Source organism: Desmodus rotundus, chromosome 4 (genome assembly GCF_022682495.2).
Source record: "Desmodus rotundus isolate HL8 chromosome 4, HLdesRot8A.1, whole genome shotgun sequence".
Taxonomy (NCBI): domain Eukaryota; kingdom Metazoa; phylum Chordata; class Mammalia; order Chiroptera; family Phyllostomidae; genus Desmodus; species Desmodus rotundus.
The window spans coordinates 146,139,141-146,154,805 of record NC_071390.1 but is presented as its reverse complement, the minus strand read 5'-3'; the positions used below and the strand labels follow the sequence as shown (position 1 = coordinate 146,154,805).

At 37.4% G+C, this 15,665-nt stretch overlaps 1 protein-coding gene across 6 annotated transcripts in view; it reads left to right on the top strand.

The window, feature by feature from the left end:
* The window catches only part of MASTL (microtubule associated serine/threonine kinase like), a 32,658-nt gene extending 18,449 nt beyond the window's left edge, over positions 1–14,209 (top strand). For 2 of the 6 annotated variants that reach the window (XM_053922112.1, XM_024576683.3), the window contains 5 exons: positions 1,307–2,443; positions 3,445–3,586; positions 11,305–11,418; positions 11,506–11,607; positions 13,769–14,209. In XM_053922112.1, the coding sequence (XP_053778087.1) occupies positions 1,307–2,443; positions 3,445–3,586; positions 11,305–11,418; positions 11,506–11,607; positions 13,769–13,926 (1,653 nt within the window). In that variant the 3' untranslated portion in view covers positions 13,927–14,209. Of the gene's footprint in view, positions 1–1,306; positions 2,444–3,444; positions 3,587–9,515; positions 11,419–11,505; positions 11,608–13,768 lie in introns of those variants that run through there. The other 4 variants (XM_053922111.1, XM_045184194.3, XM_024576689.3 and 1 more) reach the window with 4 other exon arrangements.
* Positions 14,210–15,665: the final 1,456 nt, after the last annotated feature.

Below are 15,665 nucleotides of genomic sequence, written 5' to 3'. Positions count from 1 at the left end.
AAATGCCAGTAAAATAATGTTAGATTAGAAGAATGGTAGTACACAAAGAATAAATCTTCTGTTTGATAAAATAATTTGGATTGTATTTGCCCCTTATTCTCAGTCTTATAATTTTCTTTATTATTTTTGGATATTTGCATTTTATAAGTAAGGTCAAATTTTTTAGTTAAGGCAGGATTTCTCAATTTTTTTTTCTTCTTTCCTTATAGTCTGTTTTATAAATAATATGTATATGTTACAGAATAAACCAGATTTGCTTTCCTAGTACAATTATTTCACTTTTGTCCTATTCAAGAAAGAAATATACTGTTTCCACTATACACAGCTTTACCTTGTTGCTCCTACTTCTGCATCCCCAAGGAACGCAATGATTTCATTCTGGTGGTTCTTCTCCAGTTACAGTCAACAGAAGAGCAACGGACCCCTGATAAGCCCTGTGCTGATCCCCAAATGCATCATTTTCTGTGCTTGAAGATCAATGAGTTGTAATTCAGGAATTTTCTTTGATTCATGACTAAGTGCTCTGTGTTCTTACTTACTTTAAAAAGTTTAATTTTCACACATCAAAAATAGGCACTATTAGAGTTACTGAAGATTCCCTCTGAGTAATCATGTAAAAATCCTCATTACCAAGCACCAGTTGCAACATTAGGTACAAAGCTCTGATCACTCAATAGCTTCTGCAGATGGTTGGAATTCAGTTTTCAAGGAAAACACTTTGTTATCAGTGTTGACAACTTATTGACAATGGATTTAACGCCTGTTAGTTTTGGTTTCTCGTTATAAATTACCACTAATTTAACCTTACCCTTATCAGCTTGGTTTTCTTTTACTTGTTTGAAGTGATACATATTTATATTAATAATATTTTTATCTATAATTTTCCATTACCTATATTTATATCAAGTCTTGTACATTTTGAAATTCAAAATAGAATCGTCCATACTCCTATGCAAAGCAGATATATGCATAATAGAGCCTTTCCCCAAATTTCTCTGAATATGTTGGCTGCTGATTTGTTCTATTTAAATAACATATAATACACTATCAAATAAGTATTATAGAATATTTGATTTACATTTTAGACCAGTGTTTCACTCAAAATAATATATTTAAATGTATACTGAAATTTTTTATATCGCTTTTAGTTATCTGTTACCATTGTTCTTTTGTTCCATTGGGAAGTGGGAATAGGTAGCATAAATAGTTTATGGGGTCATTTATTCCACCTAAGTGGACAGATTTAACACAGGTTAAAGAATCTCAGCTTCATATAACTAAAGAAGGCCCTTCCCTTTCCTCTTAGGAAAGTGACGAGGCATCGGGCTCTACAATGATGAGTTGGAACACGACTGAAAGGCCTTTATGTACAAAATCTACAAATGCCATCAAGACCAGAAGTTCCAATAAGAAGGATCTTGAGTTGGCCCTTTCTCCCATTCAGAACAGCAGTGCCATTCCTGCCAGTGGAAGCTCTTGTGTAAACCTTGCTAAAAAATGCTTCTCTGAGAAGGTTTCTTGGGAAGCAAGAGAACTGGATATAAATAATATTAATATGGCTGCTAACACAAGACAGTCTGGTTTTCATCAGTTACATCAGGGGGCTGTGAATTCTGATGGTATGATTGAAGAACACCTTGGGAAAAGAAGTATGAAGAGACATTTTGAGTTAGTTGACTCCAGTCCTTGTCAGAAAACCATACAGAATAAAAAAAGTTGTACAGAGTATAAGCATAGTAGTGAAATGAGAGATTGTTATACAAATCAAAGTACAAGCTTAACCACTGAAATTCAGGACCTTAAGCTATCAGTATATAGAAGTCAGCAAAATGACTGCGCTAATAAGGAGAACATAGTTGATTCTTTCATGGATAAACAACACACGCCAGAAAAAACACTTATCCCAATGATAGCAAAAAACCTTATGTGTGAACTGGATGAAGATTGTGACAAGCATAATGACAACTTAAGTTCTAGTTTTCTATGTTCTGATGATGATAGAGCTTCTAAAAGTATTTATGTAGACTCTGATTCATCTTTTCCTGGAATTTCTATGATGGAAAGTCCACTGGAAAGGCAGTCCTTAGATCCAAATAATAGCATCAAAGAATCTTCTTTTGAAGAATCAAATATTGAAGACCTACTTAATGTATCACTCAGCTGCCAAAAAAGTCCCTTGCCAAAAGATGATGTGAACCCTGCTGTCCAAGACAGTAACCAAAAAACATTAGCTCCTTCTTCAGAGGTGTTGACAACATTAACCTGCTCTAAAAGAAATGCTGTAGCTTTTCGAAGTTTTAACAGCCATATTAATGTATCCAATAACTCAGAACCATCCAAAATGAGCATTACTTTAGATGCAATGGATATCTCGTGTGCTTATAGTGGTTCGTACCCCATGGCGATAACCCCTACTCAAAAGGAAAGACCCTACTTCTATCAGGTATGTTACTACTTTCTAATACTTGTTCTTTGAATTGTAGAAGAATAAATTATGAAGGCCAGACTCTTGCCTGTCAGATAGACTATACAATATAAAGCATGTAGTCTTGTTTTACTGGTCAGAAATCTGTGGATTGTTGAAAGTTTTAATGCAGAAAAGTAAAGCCGGTAGTCACGTTCATTGTTCTTAACGACAACGCCACCTTCACTCGTACTGCTCTATATACTTTCACATATTTACATTCACTCACTTACAATCACATGTTTTCACTTGATCCCAGAAATGGTGAGTTATAAAATTAAAGTCTACTGTCTTCTAATATATCTAGATGATCTCTTCATTACAGAAAAAAGATGAAAGTATATATTTTAATTCTTATTTTGTTTTTATTTTCTAACTGCTTATCTTTTTTTTTTCTTCCCTGGGAGAGACATAATATAAAAAGTGGAAACCCAGAATTTAGAGTTACAAAACTTGGGTTTTTTATTCAGAACTCACTGAGGGACTTAGAGGCCCTTACCCTCAGATCCTCTGTTTACCACCTGTCTGTAGAATACAATGATACCTATCCTGCTGGTCTCACAGAGTCCTTATGAGACAACTAAACATCTTAAAAACTCGAACACCAATTAGCATAAGAGGTTATTTTTATTTAGTTCTACCTTATGTATTATCCTAACATTTCAGTCACTTTCGGCCGCAGCCTCCCTCGGTGACTTCTTAAGCTTGCATTAATCCATGCTATCAAGAGTTTTTTCTTGCCGACTTTTTTATTGTTTCTTGCATATCCAGATCTTATTGACAGAGTTGGTGTTACCTAGCCTCTGGAGTATCATTAGATATTAAGACTTTTTATAATTATACTTAGTTATGAGTCCTTCTTCGGAATTAATGAAGGATTTGAGTATGTTCTTCATGCTAAGCAGGCTCACTCTTTTGTTTTGGCATTTCTGTTTACTGTAAAAGGAATTAATTGTCTTTTAAAAACTCTTTTTAAATAGCAGACCCCAAATCAGGTCAAGTCAGGAACTCCATATCGAACTCCAAAGAGTGTAAGAAGAGGGGCAGCCCCACTGGATGACGGGCGAATCCTGGGAACCCCAGACTACCTCGCACCTGAGTTGTTATTAGGCAGGGCCCATGGTAAGGCACATGTCTTGGGTTTTTGAAGTGTTATCTATCACTACATTTTCTTTTCTTTTTTTTTAAGATTTGATTTATTTTTAGAGAGAGGGGAGGGGAGGGAGAAAGTGAGGGAAAGAAACATCAATGTGTGACAGATACATCCATCAGTTGCCTCTCACATGTCCCCAACTGGGGACCTGGCCCACAACCCAGGCATGTGCCCTGACTGGGAATCAAACCAGCGACCCTCCATTTCATAGGTCAGCGCTCAATCCACTGAGCCACACCAGCCAGGGCTACATTTTCTTTTGAGGCAAAATTGTTTTAAGTTTTTGGGTACTTGGATTACCTGAAGTAGAAAATTAAGTCATGCCGTTTTCTCCTCTGTGTGACATTTGTTACAAGGAAAGAAGACAAGCAGCCATTTGTTCTTTGCTTCTGGTACAGTCTCAGTGATCTAAAGAAGTCCCACCTTTCACTCCCTGGTTGTCTTTGCTCTAAATCACTCCTCAAGTCTGTTGTAGTTTTGGCTCAAAAATGCAAAGTAGCCTAAAATTCTGTCCAGTCTGCAGAAGACTGTTCCTGTCTAAAGTGTATGTACCCTCACTTACATCCTCACCAGAAGGCCCACACCAGAGACAAGCCATCCTTCAAAATGCAACATAAGAATGAAAGGATGGCGTTTTTACTTACCTTATTTTCCCTTCCTACATCTAAAATGTACTGTATTTGTTTCCTGGAGTTACTGTAACAAAGGACCACAACCCGGGTGGTTCAAGCAACAGGAAGTTATGGTCTGAACATGCTGGAGGCCAGAAGCCGAACAATCAAGGTGTGGACAGTGCTCATGTTCTCTCTGAAACCTGTAGGGGAATGCTGTCTTGCCTTTTCTTAGCTTCTAGTGTTTGCAGGCAATCTTTGACATTTCTTGGTTTGTAGATGCATCACTAATCTTCCCTCTTTATATGATGTTCTTCCTGTCTCTCTATGGTCACATGGGTGTGCTCTCATAAGGATGCCAGTCAAATTAGGGACCCACCCTACTCCAATATGACTTCATCATAACCTAACTAATTGTATCTGCAAGGACCCTACTTCAAATGTCAAATTCAGAGGACCTCAGGGTTAGGACTTAAAGTTATCTTTTTTCAAGTAGGCATAATTTAACACACAGCATAACCCTGTCTTCTGTGGTTTGATATTAATCACTTCCCTTTGCTTTGGACTCTGTCTCATCTTCCCCACCCCACCCTACCACTTTCATTTTTGTTCCTTTGCTGACTTTTTTTCCTTAGTCTAAGAATTAGCTTCCATCTTTCCCTCACTACCTAACTTCTCAAAGCTTGCTTTTCTTTGCCTGACCATTTTTGCTTTAGCAATCTATTTATTTTTATTGTTCAATTACAGTTGCCCATTTTCCCCTCATTATTCTCCCCTGCCCTACCCACCCCCCACCTCCCATATCCAAACCGCCCTCCCCCAGTTGTCTTTGCCCATGGGTCCTTTATACATGTCCCTTGACCTGATCCTTCCCCCTTTTTCTCCCATTGTCCCCCTGCCCCCTCCCCTCTTGTCACTGTCAGTTTGTTCTTTGTTTCCATATCTCTGGTTCTATTTTGCTCACTTCTTTGTTTTGTCGATTAGGTTCCACTTATAGGTGAGATCATACGGTATTTGTCTTTCACCACCTGGCTTACTTCACTTAGCATAACGTTCTCCAGTTCTATCCATGCTATTGTGAAGGATAGGAATTCTTTCTTTCTGCTGCTTAGTATTCCATTGTGTAAATGTACCATAGTTTTTTGATCCACTCATTTACTGATGGGCACTTAGGCTGTTTTCAGCACTTGGCTATTGTTTATAACACTGCTATGAACATAAGGGTGCGTAGGTTCTTTTTTAAAATATATATTTTATTGATTATTCTATTACAGTTGTCCCATTTTTTTCTCTCCTTTATTCCCCTCTGCCCTGCATCCCCTTCCCACCAGCATTTCCCCACCTTAGTTCATGTCCATGGTCGTACATACAAGTTCTTTGGCCTCTCCATTTCCTATACTATTCTTAACTTACCCATGTATATTTTGTACATACCAATTATACTTCTTATTCCCTGTACCTTTTCCTTCAATTCTCCCCACTCTCTGATGATAACCCTCCATGTGTTTTCCATTTCTGTGATTCTGTCCCTATTCTAGTTGTTTGCTCATAGTTTGTTTTTATTTTTGTTTTTCTAGGTTCACTTGTTGATAGTTGTGACATTGTTATAATTTTACTGTTCATAGTTTTGAACTTCTTTTTTTAGATAAGTCTCTTTAACATTTCATATAATAAGGGCTCAGTGATGATGAACTCCTTTAACTTGACTTTCTCTGGGAAGCGCTTTATCTGCCTTCCAATTCTAAATGATAGCTTTGCTAGATAGAGTAATCTTGGATGTAGGTCCTTGCCTTTCATGACTTTGAATACTTCTTTCCAGCTCCTTCCCTGCAAGATTTCTTTTGAGCAATCAGCTGACAGGCTTATGGCAACTCCTTTGTAGGTAACTGTCTCCTTTTCTCTTGCTGCATATTTCCTTATCTTTAATCTTGGGTAATGTAATTATGATGTGCCTCAGTGTGTGCTTTCTTGGATCTAACTTCTTTGGGACTCTCTGAGCTTCCTGGATTTGTATGTCTATTTCCTTTGCCAAATTTGGGGAGTTTTCTTTCATTATTTTTTCAAATAAGTTTTCAATGTCTTGCTCTTCCTCTTCTCCTTCTGGTACCCCTATGATTTGGATGTTGGAATGTTTAAAGTTGTCTTGGAGGTTCCTAAGCCTCTCCTCATTTTTTTGAATTCTTGTTTCTTCATTCTGTTCTGGTTGAATGTTTATTTCTTCCTTCTGCTCCAAACTGTTATTTTGAGTCCCTGTTTCCTTCTCTTCACTGTTGGATCCCTTTAATTCACTTTTTGTAGGCTTCACTTCTTCCCCTATTTTGCAACCATACTCAACCATTTCTGTGAGCCCCGTTTACCAGTTTTTTGAACTCTGCATCTGGTAGGTTGGCTATGTCTTCATCACTTAGTTTTATATTTGGAGCTTTATCTGTTCTTTCATTTGGGCCATATTTCTTTGTCTGGGTAAGCCTGTTATGTAGTAAGGGGCAGAGCCTTAGGTATTTGCCAGGGTGGGGCAACCCATGTCACTGCATTGTGGCACTGTATGTGGGAGAGGGGTCAGAGAGGGAACAATGGTGTTTGCTCAGCTCTCGGCTGGCTGTCAGTCACTTCTCTGCTACCCACAAGCAAACTGGGTCCCTTCTGGTGCTGATTCCTGTGGGGGTGGGTTTGTGTATGTTCTAGGACCCTGTGGGTCTCTTGAATGAACTCTCCTGTGAGGCTGGGAGTTTCTCCTGCCACTGCAACCCCCACAGGTTTTTACAGTCAGAGGTTTTGAGGCTTTATTTCCCCACGCTGGAACCCTTGGTTGTGTGGTCTGTCTTGTTCCCTAGTTTTTCCTCCCAGTTTACTAGCATGCAAATGTGGGACTGCCCGCCACCAATTCCCCTGCCTTGGTCCTCCAGCTGCCACCTTGCCGCCAGTCCTTTCCACACCAGCTGCCCGTTTCCGCCCCTCCTACCAGTCTGGATGAATGTTTCTTCTTTAACTCCTTGGTATTGGACTTCCATACGGTTCAATTTGCTGGCATTTCTAGTTATGTTTTTGTTTTTAAGTTTGTTGTTGTCCTTCTTTTGGTTGTGCAAGAAGGCAAAGTGTGTCTACCTACACCTCCATCGGGGCTGGGAGTCTGCATACGTTCTTTTGAATTGGTGTTTCAGGATTCTTGGCAATCTGATTATTTAACTGAATCTTTTATTAGCAGTCACCTGTGATGTCATTACTTACAAAATACCAGCCTCATCTCAATTTCACTCCTCCTATCTCTATTGCTGCTCCTCAGTTCTTTCCTTAGCTCTTGTAAATATGGAGGTTCTTCATGATTCCGCCCTTTACCCTTATCCAGTTCAAGTGCTCCCTGGTAATCTCATCACTCCCATGACTTCAGCTGGGTCTATGTTAATGTTTCCCAGAGACCCATCTCTAATCCTGACTTTCACTAGGCAGCAGACACATGGCCTAAGTATCTATTTAGTATTCTACAGGTCTTGCAAATGCTGCCTATCAAAACTGTACTTGTTATCCAGCTTTCACTTCCTCCATTCCTTATCTCAGTTCCACCATCTCTGTGGTGATACAGACATTGTCCCTACATTCCGGCATTTAAATCTGGTTGATTACATCTCTGTAGTATTTCTCCTTACCTTTTCATCTCTGCCACTGTCTCTGCCTCATCTTTTCCTTTCAATTATTTAATAGCTTTCTTTCTGGTCTCCTCAATTTCATTCTCTTGTTTATAATTATTGCCACCAGAGTTTTCCTCTCCCCCCCCCCAATATTTGTCGTCTTGTTTACCTGATTGCAAATTTTTCTACATTTTATTCAAAAACCAATGAAAATGCTCAGATAGCCAAGCAGTTTTGCATGTTACAATCTAGATTTGGATTCAATTCAAGTTGTTCTCTTCCTGTGCCTATAAACCCTGCCCCACTTTTCAAGACCAGAGTCCAAGGTAGGAGAGACCACAAGCATCCCGGAAGGCAGCAGCCCAAAATCCAGATTTTTCTTAAAATGTAACAAGCTCCAAGCTCTCCTAGTAGCCACATCTCTCGAAGAGATTTCTATTTTGGCCTTACAATCCCATTCTACCTCTTAGACACAATATTTTCAAATTTGCCTTATTTTGCACAAGTATTTTGCCTTAGTTTAAAAAAGCCAGTCCCCAATCATCTTAATGCTAAAGTTCTTCTCATTGATGATCAGTTTAAGTGTCATCTCTTCCATGAAGTATCCTTTAACCAACTACAGAGATTTACTTTTTCATTGCCATACCACTTAAGTAGAAACTGTTTAGCCCTGGCCAGATTGCTCAGTTGGTTAGAGCATCCCTGTAATGCACTGCGGTTGCGAGCTCAATCCCAAAAGAAACTATTTAAAACTTATGTCATTCCACCTATGTTATAATTAGTTGTTATATTTTTCTCTACTACAAAAGCTTAAGAAAGTTTCCCAAGACTAGTGTCTAAGGTTTCCCTATAGATAGCACTCCATGAGAATTCCTGGGCAGCACTCAGCACTGTTCTGAATCTCTACCTTGTTGCAAGTGGACACCCTTAATATTTGCCTTTTTTAGCCAAAGCAACTAAGTTCCTCTGGGCACTGAACTGATTTATGTACAGTGTCCTTTTTGCTAAGTCACAGATTTGGTAGGCCATTTACTATCTTATAATTTGTATATTGTCTAACTTAGGATACAATATGAAAGTAAGCTTCAAATGTAAAGATTTACGTTATTAGATCTTGCCACTATTTTAGTGGGACGTCTAGTTACCTCAGCTATCTAGTGATATATATTTTTAAGTTTTTATTTTCTATAAAAGTAATTTAATACATAGTTTACAAAATTTATAATCATGAGGGAAAAAAATCAACTCCCTATTCCCTACCTCTTCCCCCAGATCGCAGGCCCCAGGGGGAAGTCCCTTGGCTCCTAGGCTTCATCTTGTACGCATACCTCTCTGTTTCCTAGCACTGGCTGAGGCACAGCTACGACTCCTCTGATGCCCTCCAGGTCTTCCCGTCAACAAGCAGACTTAGGAACTCTGGCCAGAGTCTCCCATAGCTTCTTGTGCATATTTCTGTTTCAGTTCTCTTAACATTGTGTTAAAATTATCTGTATTGTCTCTCCCAGAGTAGGCTATTTTCTCCTGAGGAAAAGCTCTCTTTCTTACTCATCTTTGTACCCCTTATATCTGACACAATCCCTCGTATCTAGTTTAATGAATGGCGTGAGAATGAACTCATAATTTGAATACAGTGTACCTAACTACTCTTTTCTTACATGCAGGATTTCTGACTTCGGGTGAGTGAGCTTCTTTTTAAAGTAATATGGCAAAGCACATTACACTGGACAGTCAAAGTATAACTAGATCACATGGCAGAAAAAAAATTTTTCATTTCAGCCCACATATGAAATATAAAAGTGAAGTGTCTTCTGTTTTCTGAGCAGGAAGACATCCAGAGAGGTTGCTTTTCTCTGAAAACAAATGTAGGCATCTGACATTTTTTATGACTTTTAAAGGCAGCAGAAAGTGAAGATACGGCTTTTTTTTATTGCAACAGAGGAAATAGGCTTGATAAAAAATATTAGTATTAACAGTTACAAAAGGGCTGGAATTCCATAAACCATTTAATTCCATTATTATTAAAAAATAGGTATAAAGCATATCAATATACAAATTACAGAAGTGGGTTGTGAATTAGAAAGTAATGTAAAGTAAGTTCTCTCTCTCTGGCTAATGCTATAATTGCCAGGATTTATGACAATATATGATCTTATTAGACTTTGACTCACATATATGGGTATGTGTGACATACCCATGGAGAATCATATGTTTTTGACATGAGTACATTTTGGCTGAACTGGGAGAAGGGTCCTAATTTCTAACTTGAGTAAAATAAATAAAATTTATATTTTTTTCCTGATTTCCCCCTACTTTTCTGTTGTTTAGTTATATCATGGAATCAATTGAAATACTTTCTCAGTGCTGCTTCAAAGATCTCCTAAATGAGGTGGTTTTTATGTTTTTATAGTGATTACTATAGAAACATGCTGTTACTATTTGCATCTTGTGCTCTCAGGGAAAGTGGGTTATTGGCTTGCAGGTGAAAAGGCATTCCTTATGCACGCGACTGCTTTTCCTAGTGGTGGATTCCACAGTGCTTTCCTGCTTGTTATGAAATGGAAGGGTGGCCGTTGCTTAACCACAGTAACAGAGTTTGTGAACTTGCATTTAAAGAGTGATTTCCAGGCAAATGTAGCACTAGACCACAATCCCTGTTCTAAGTTTATATTGAAGTTAGCCATGTTTGGACTAAAGTTAACCTTTGCTCAGTAAACACCTTATTCATAGATAGAACTAAACAAAAGTGTACACCAGATTATACAGTCACATATAAAATAATCCTTCAAAACATCTTGGTATATAAATGGTGCTTTCAATAAAGATATTAAGAAATCAATTTTTCCTATTTATTAAGATATATCCTAATTACCTCAAGCTATAGTTTAAGTGAATATTCTTTGTTAAACTAATTTGTCCCTCTGTGATCTTAAAAGGAATAAAGCCCATGGAAACACTCTGTAATTACAGCGTTCTATAATTACCAGGCTATCCTCCAATTAGTATAAATGTTGCTACCTCATCTCATACCTTTGTGAAATTAGTGGAACATGGAATTGTCTTAATGTTATTTCCCAATTTAAAATTGAGAAGTACTATGACTGTTTTAGAGAATAATCTTTAGATTAAATGCATTCCTTGGTTGTGTTTTAGGATTTAGAACAAGTAACTATCCAGAATATCATAAGTTATTAATAAATGACCAAAAGAAGTTTTAACTTTCCTTTAACTCACTGTATTAATTGCTAATTTAAACTTCTTAGGAAATACAGAAAGTAATTACCGTATTGCATAACTAAAGGTCATTTGACTTTTTGCACCCAAGGAAGCCAGAAGCAAGCCTCATGAAATGAATGCCTTGACTGTGCCCAAATATCCATGTATGAATGGTCTAGTTGATCAAACATTTGTTGCAAATGCTTTCAAGTTCAACTACTTACTCTTAAATTCCAGGTGCTGCAGTAGACTGGTGGGCACTTGGAGTTTGCTTTTTTGAGTTTCTGACAGGAATTCCCCCTTTCAATGATGAAACACCACAACAGGTCTTCCAGAATATCCTGAAAAGAGGTGATTCTTTTTCTCCCATTAAGATAGATTAATTTATCTCTGTGTATTATTTTGAGCAGTGATCAAGAGGCTTATTCATATTTGTAGATATCCCTTGGCCTGAAGGTGAAGAAAAGTTATCTGATAATGCTCAAAGTGCAGTAGAAATACTTTTAACCATCGATAATACAAAGAGAGCTGGAATGAAAGGTAAGGTTTTGTATTAATAAACCCTTTTACCCCTGATTTGTTTCAGCAGGTGAATGTTAATACTAGTACGAAGTTCTAGGACAATGCTACAGATAATCTGACTATTAAATTAGTTTAAAAAGAATTTTACTTTATTTTTGCCCTCCGGGTATCCGGGTATGTGTCCGGGTAAGGACACATTTGCCCTTATTGTACATTAAAATTTAATGTGATCAGGTTGTGATAGTCACTCACTGAATTTTAACTTCAAGTAGGTACCTGAAACAGTCTTATCTGGTCAATGTCTTAGGTTTATCAGGGCCTGATAAAGTTAACAATCCACAAATACAAGAAATATTTTTTTGCCAAAATTTTAACTCTATAATGTCTAACTGCTTCATCTGTGGTACCATTATTGATTGACAAATGTATTAGGTTGCCAGGTTACATTTTGATCCGTTCAGTGTATTTTTCCCACTGCAGGGGACAGGTCAAACTGCAGTTTTGAACCTCTGGTAAATCTCATCAGCTGCCCTAAGATCCTTTTTGTAACCGGGTATAGGGACAAATAAGTACATTTCCATGTGAAATAGGAGGGGATGTTTAGAAAATTTAGCTCTAGTAATATGTCATTTGCATCAGCTTCTGGGTGTACCCTCTAGTAAGATCCATTGTTTGTTTAACAAATGCTATAGAGTGGCCTGTAGGTGCCAGACAGTGTTGTTACAGGTCCTAGGGGTTCCCTACAGATTAACCAGACTAAAATCCCTGTGATTTCACATTCTAGTGGAAAGATAGAAAGTAAATAAATACAACCAGGACTTAATGCTATCTAGTTGTAAGTGCCATGAAGAAAGATAAAGCAGAGTGAGAGGACACGAAGTATGGCAGATGTTTTTAGATGGAGTGGTCAGTAAGACCTCTGTGAAGAGTGGAATTTAAGCAAAAGCCTGTGTGAAGTGAGGGTACAGATATTTGACAACTGAGCTCTAACACTTACTTTAGAAGAATTCTCAACTGGGGTAATTTTGCTCCCCAAAGGACATTTGGTATTGTCTGGAGCTGTTTTGGGTTGTCACAACTGTTGGGGACGTGCTACAGTGGACAGGACAGTCCCCACAACAAACATCCGGTCCCAAATGTCAGTTGTCCTGAAGCTGAGAAACCATTGTTTGGCAAATTACTATAATATACTGTGATTTGCTCAAATTAAGTGGAGACGGAAGAAAAGTGCTCTCACCAAGAAGCTCAGATTTGTGTTTGTTTAATGAACAGTGCACATAGTGAAGCCAATGGTACGGGTATTCTTCAGTTAAAAACAGTGGCTTCAGCTGTTTGTTTAGTTCATCTTAGCCTCTATTAGAACTTGTTATAGATTCAGTTTAAATGAATAGCTATGATGAGAAGGTCATAAAGCATCACATCACATCCAGATATCACAGTTTAAGAGTTGCTACAATAAGTAACTCTAAAGTAATCCATGCTCAGGTATGTATTTTGAAAAATTAAAAGACAAGTTCTCGAAACAAAAAATTGTTTTTGCTATTTTTATCTCTCTTCCTAGAGAAAGACTTCTTTCCAGTCTTTCAGATGAGGAAAAAGGCAACATGTAGACACACAGCTTTCCCAGCCCACCATCCCCAGTGCAGAGCGGTGATTCTTTCTCGACTGTGTAGTCTTCTCCCAATACTTTCCTCAAATTTGGTTCCTGATTTTTTTAGCTGTTTACTGCCTTAACTGCCACTTCCTGTTTTTGTCAATGTCTTTATTGTTGCCTTATGAAGTGAAGGATTGAAAGGGGAAGTTAGGTCTCGTAACCACATACCACCAAGTGATCAAAAGAGCATATTTTCATTTTAGTCTGTAGAAGGAAATAAGTAAGAAAGATGACAGGTATCGAAAATGCAGCTAAAGAGATAAGCAAAGTTGAGGTTTTGTAAGTGGAAGCAGTACTTCTAGATGATTAGTCAGTGTGTTGTGAAGATGCAAGTCAATGACATCTTATGTCAAGTAATGTAAAATGATGCAGAGGGTGCCATTGAGAAGTAATTGAGTAGAAAAACAAACAAATGCCTATGAAAGGGCAAGATAGAGGTGTGGCAGTGTCCTTCATTCCTGCAGAAGAGTACTTGCATAGGTAATGGTGTCATAATATTCTATTTTGTTTTATATTTTTCTTAAGAGCTGAAACATCATACTCTCTTCAGTGAGGTGGACTGGGAAAATCTGCAGCATCAAACTATGCCTTTCATACCCCAACCAGATGGCGAAACAGATACCTCCTATTTTGAAGCCAGGAATAACGCTCAGCACCTGACTGTATCTGGATTTAGTCTATAGCACAGAAGTCTGCCCCTTAAGCTTACCTTGTCTGATGATAGGATAAGCTAGCATAATTATATACTCCTTAATACTGGATTGATTTAAAGGGGAAGAAATCATTTTCCCTGGATCAATGAGCTTTCAATATATGTTACAGCTTTCGACAGAGGTAAAAGGCTATCAAGAATATTATCAATAATTTATCTTAATCTCAAAGTTGTATATAGATCTTCAAAGCTTCTTTCATCTTATTTATTTTGTTACTGCACTTTATGAAAATTAATGCAACAATAAAACTAGAATGGCACTACCACTTTACAGGAAGTGAGACTTAAGCTTGATTTTCTTTCTGTTGATTTCAGTCCACCGTTCAGTTTGGTGTTAAAATAACAAAAACTCCGTATGATTTCATTTTAATGTAACTTATTTATACATCATTCCCTGCAAAAGCTGTAGTCTCAAAGGCAATCCTTTAAGAATGCATTTGTGACCTCAAAATGCAGCTGTAAATTTCCTTCACCCAGTAGTACAGCTTTTTGGGGGCATGAGGGATGAACAAAAGGACTTCGGTTTTAGCTTACTTTCTTATGAATACATTTTGCTATCTGCACTGCTGATACTTTCTCCACAATACATATTTGTTTAAAATAGTACTAGAAAGCTTAGGTGTGATATACTGTAGCAATTTTAACAGCTTGTTCAGTTTTAATAGAACGTGATAGTTTACATCTTAAAATAATTTGTTTAAAACATAGGCAGCATTACCAGGAACATCCTGATCCTTTATGAAAAATTTACTTTGGCTTAATAAATATAATTGTAACATACTTCAAGTATATTATTTGTCAACATCATTCTTTTATACACACACACACACACACACACACAAAGATTCAGCTTCACAGGTCATACGTTAAATTCATTGAGGCTTTCAGCATACTTACCCCCTAAAAGAGCAGAGTTCAAATTTAAATGTATCATAGGTAAATTTGCTGCTAATCTATTTAATACTATTGTTCCTTTTGCACTTGGATTTATGTTTTTACTTTCCATTACTGTCCCAGAAAGAGCCCTGCTACTCTAGTTGAAAAAGCTAGTACAAGTGTAAAACTTACAGAGAAAAATATACCATTATAATTATGCTATATAATTGAATCCAAGGTTTAATATTTTTACTGAGCTCGTTTTAGTAATAACTACCTCAATTTAATGTTCCTAATAGTCACTTCTTCTAAAAAAATAATTTAAATAAGTTATTAAAACTTTGTTTAATAGGATAAAAACATAGGATAATTTATTGTTCTTATGTGACATATATATTTTTTTTATCCTCACCCAAGGACACTTTACTTCATTTTGCTTTTTTAGAGAGAGGAAGGGAGAGAGAGAAACATTAATTCAAGAGAAGCTTTGCTTGATTGCCTTCAAACACACCCGGACTGGGGATCAGGAAACGTACATGTCTGAACTGGGGGTCGCTCTCGTTTTTACCTGGACTTTAAGATGAACCTGCAAACTAGATGTGCTCCCACTAAGAATCAAACCCGCAACCCTTCAGTTACTGGATAATGCTCTAACCACTAAGCCATACCAACCAGGGTTCTTTTATAATATTTTTAAGTAGTAGAAAAATAGTGGCTGTGGAATCAAGCATAACCAGTCTATTGCTCTACCACATAAAAGACCTTGGGCAGGTAAAACTCTAAGGTAGTGATTGTTTACCTATATAGGCAGATTAAAAATAAGAAACTAGCAAA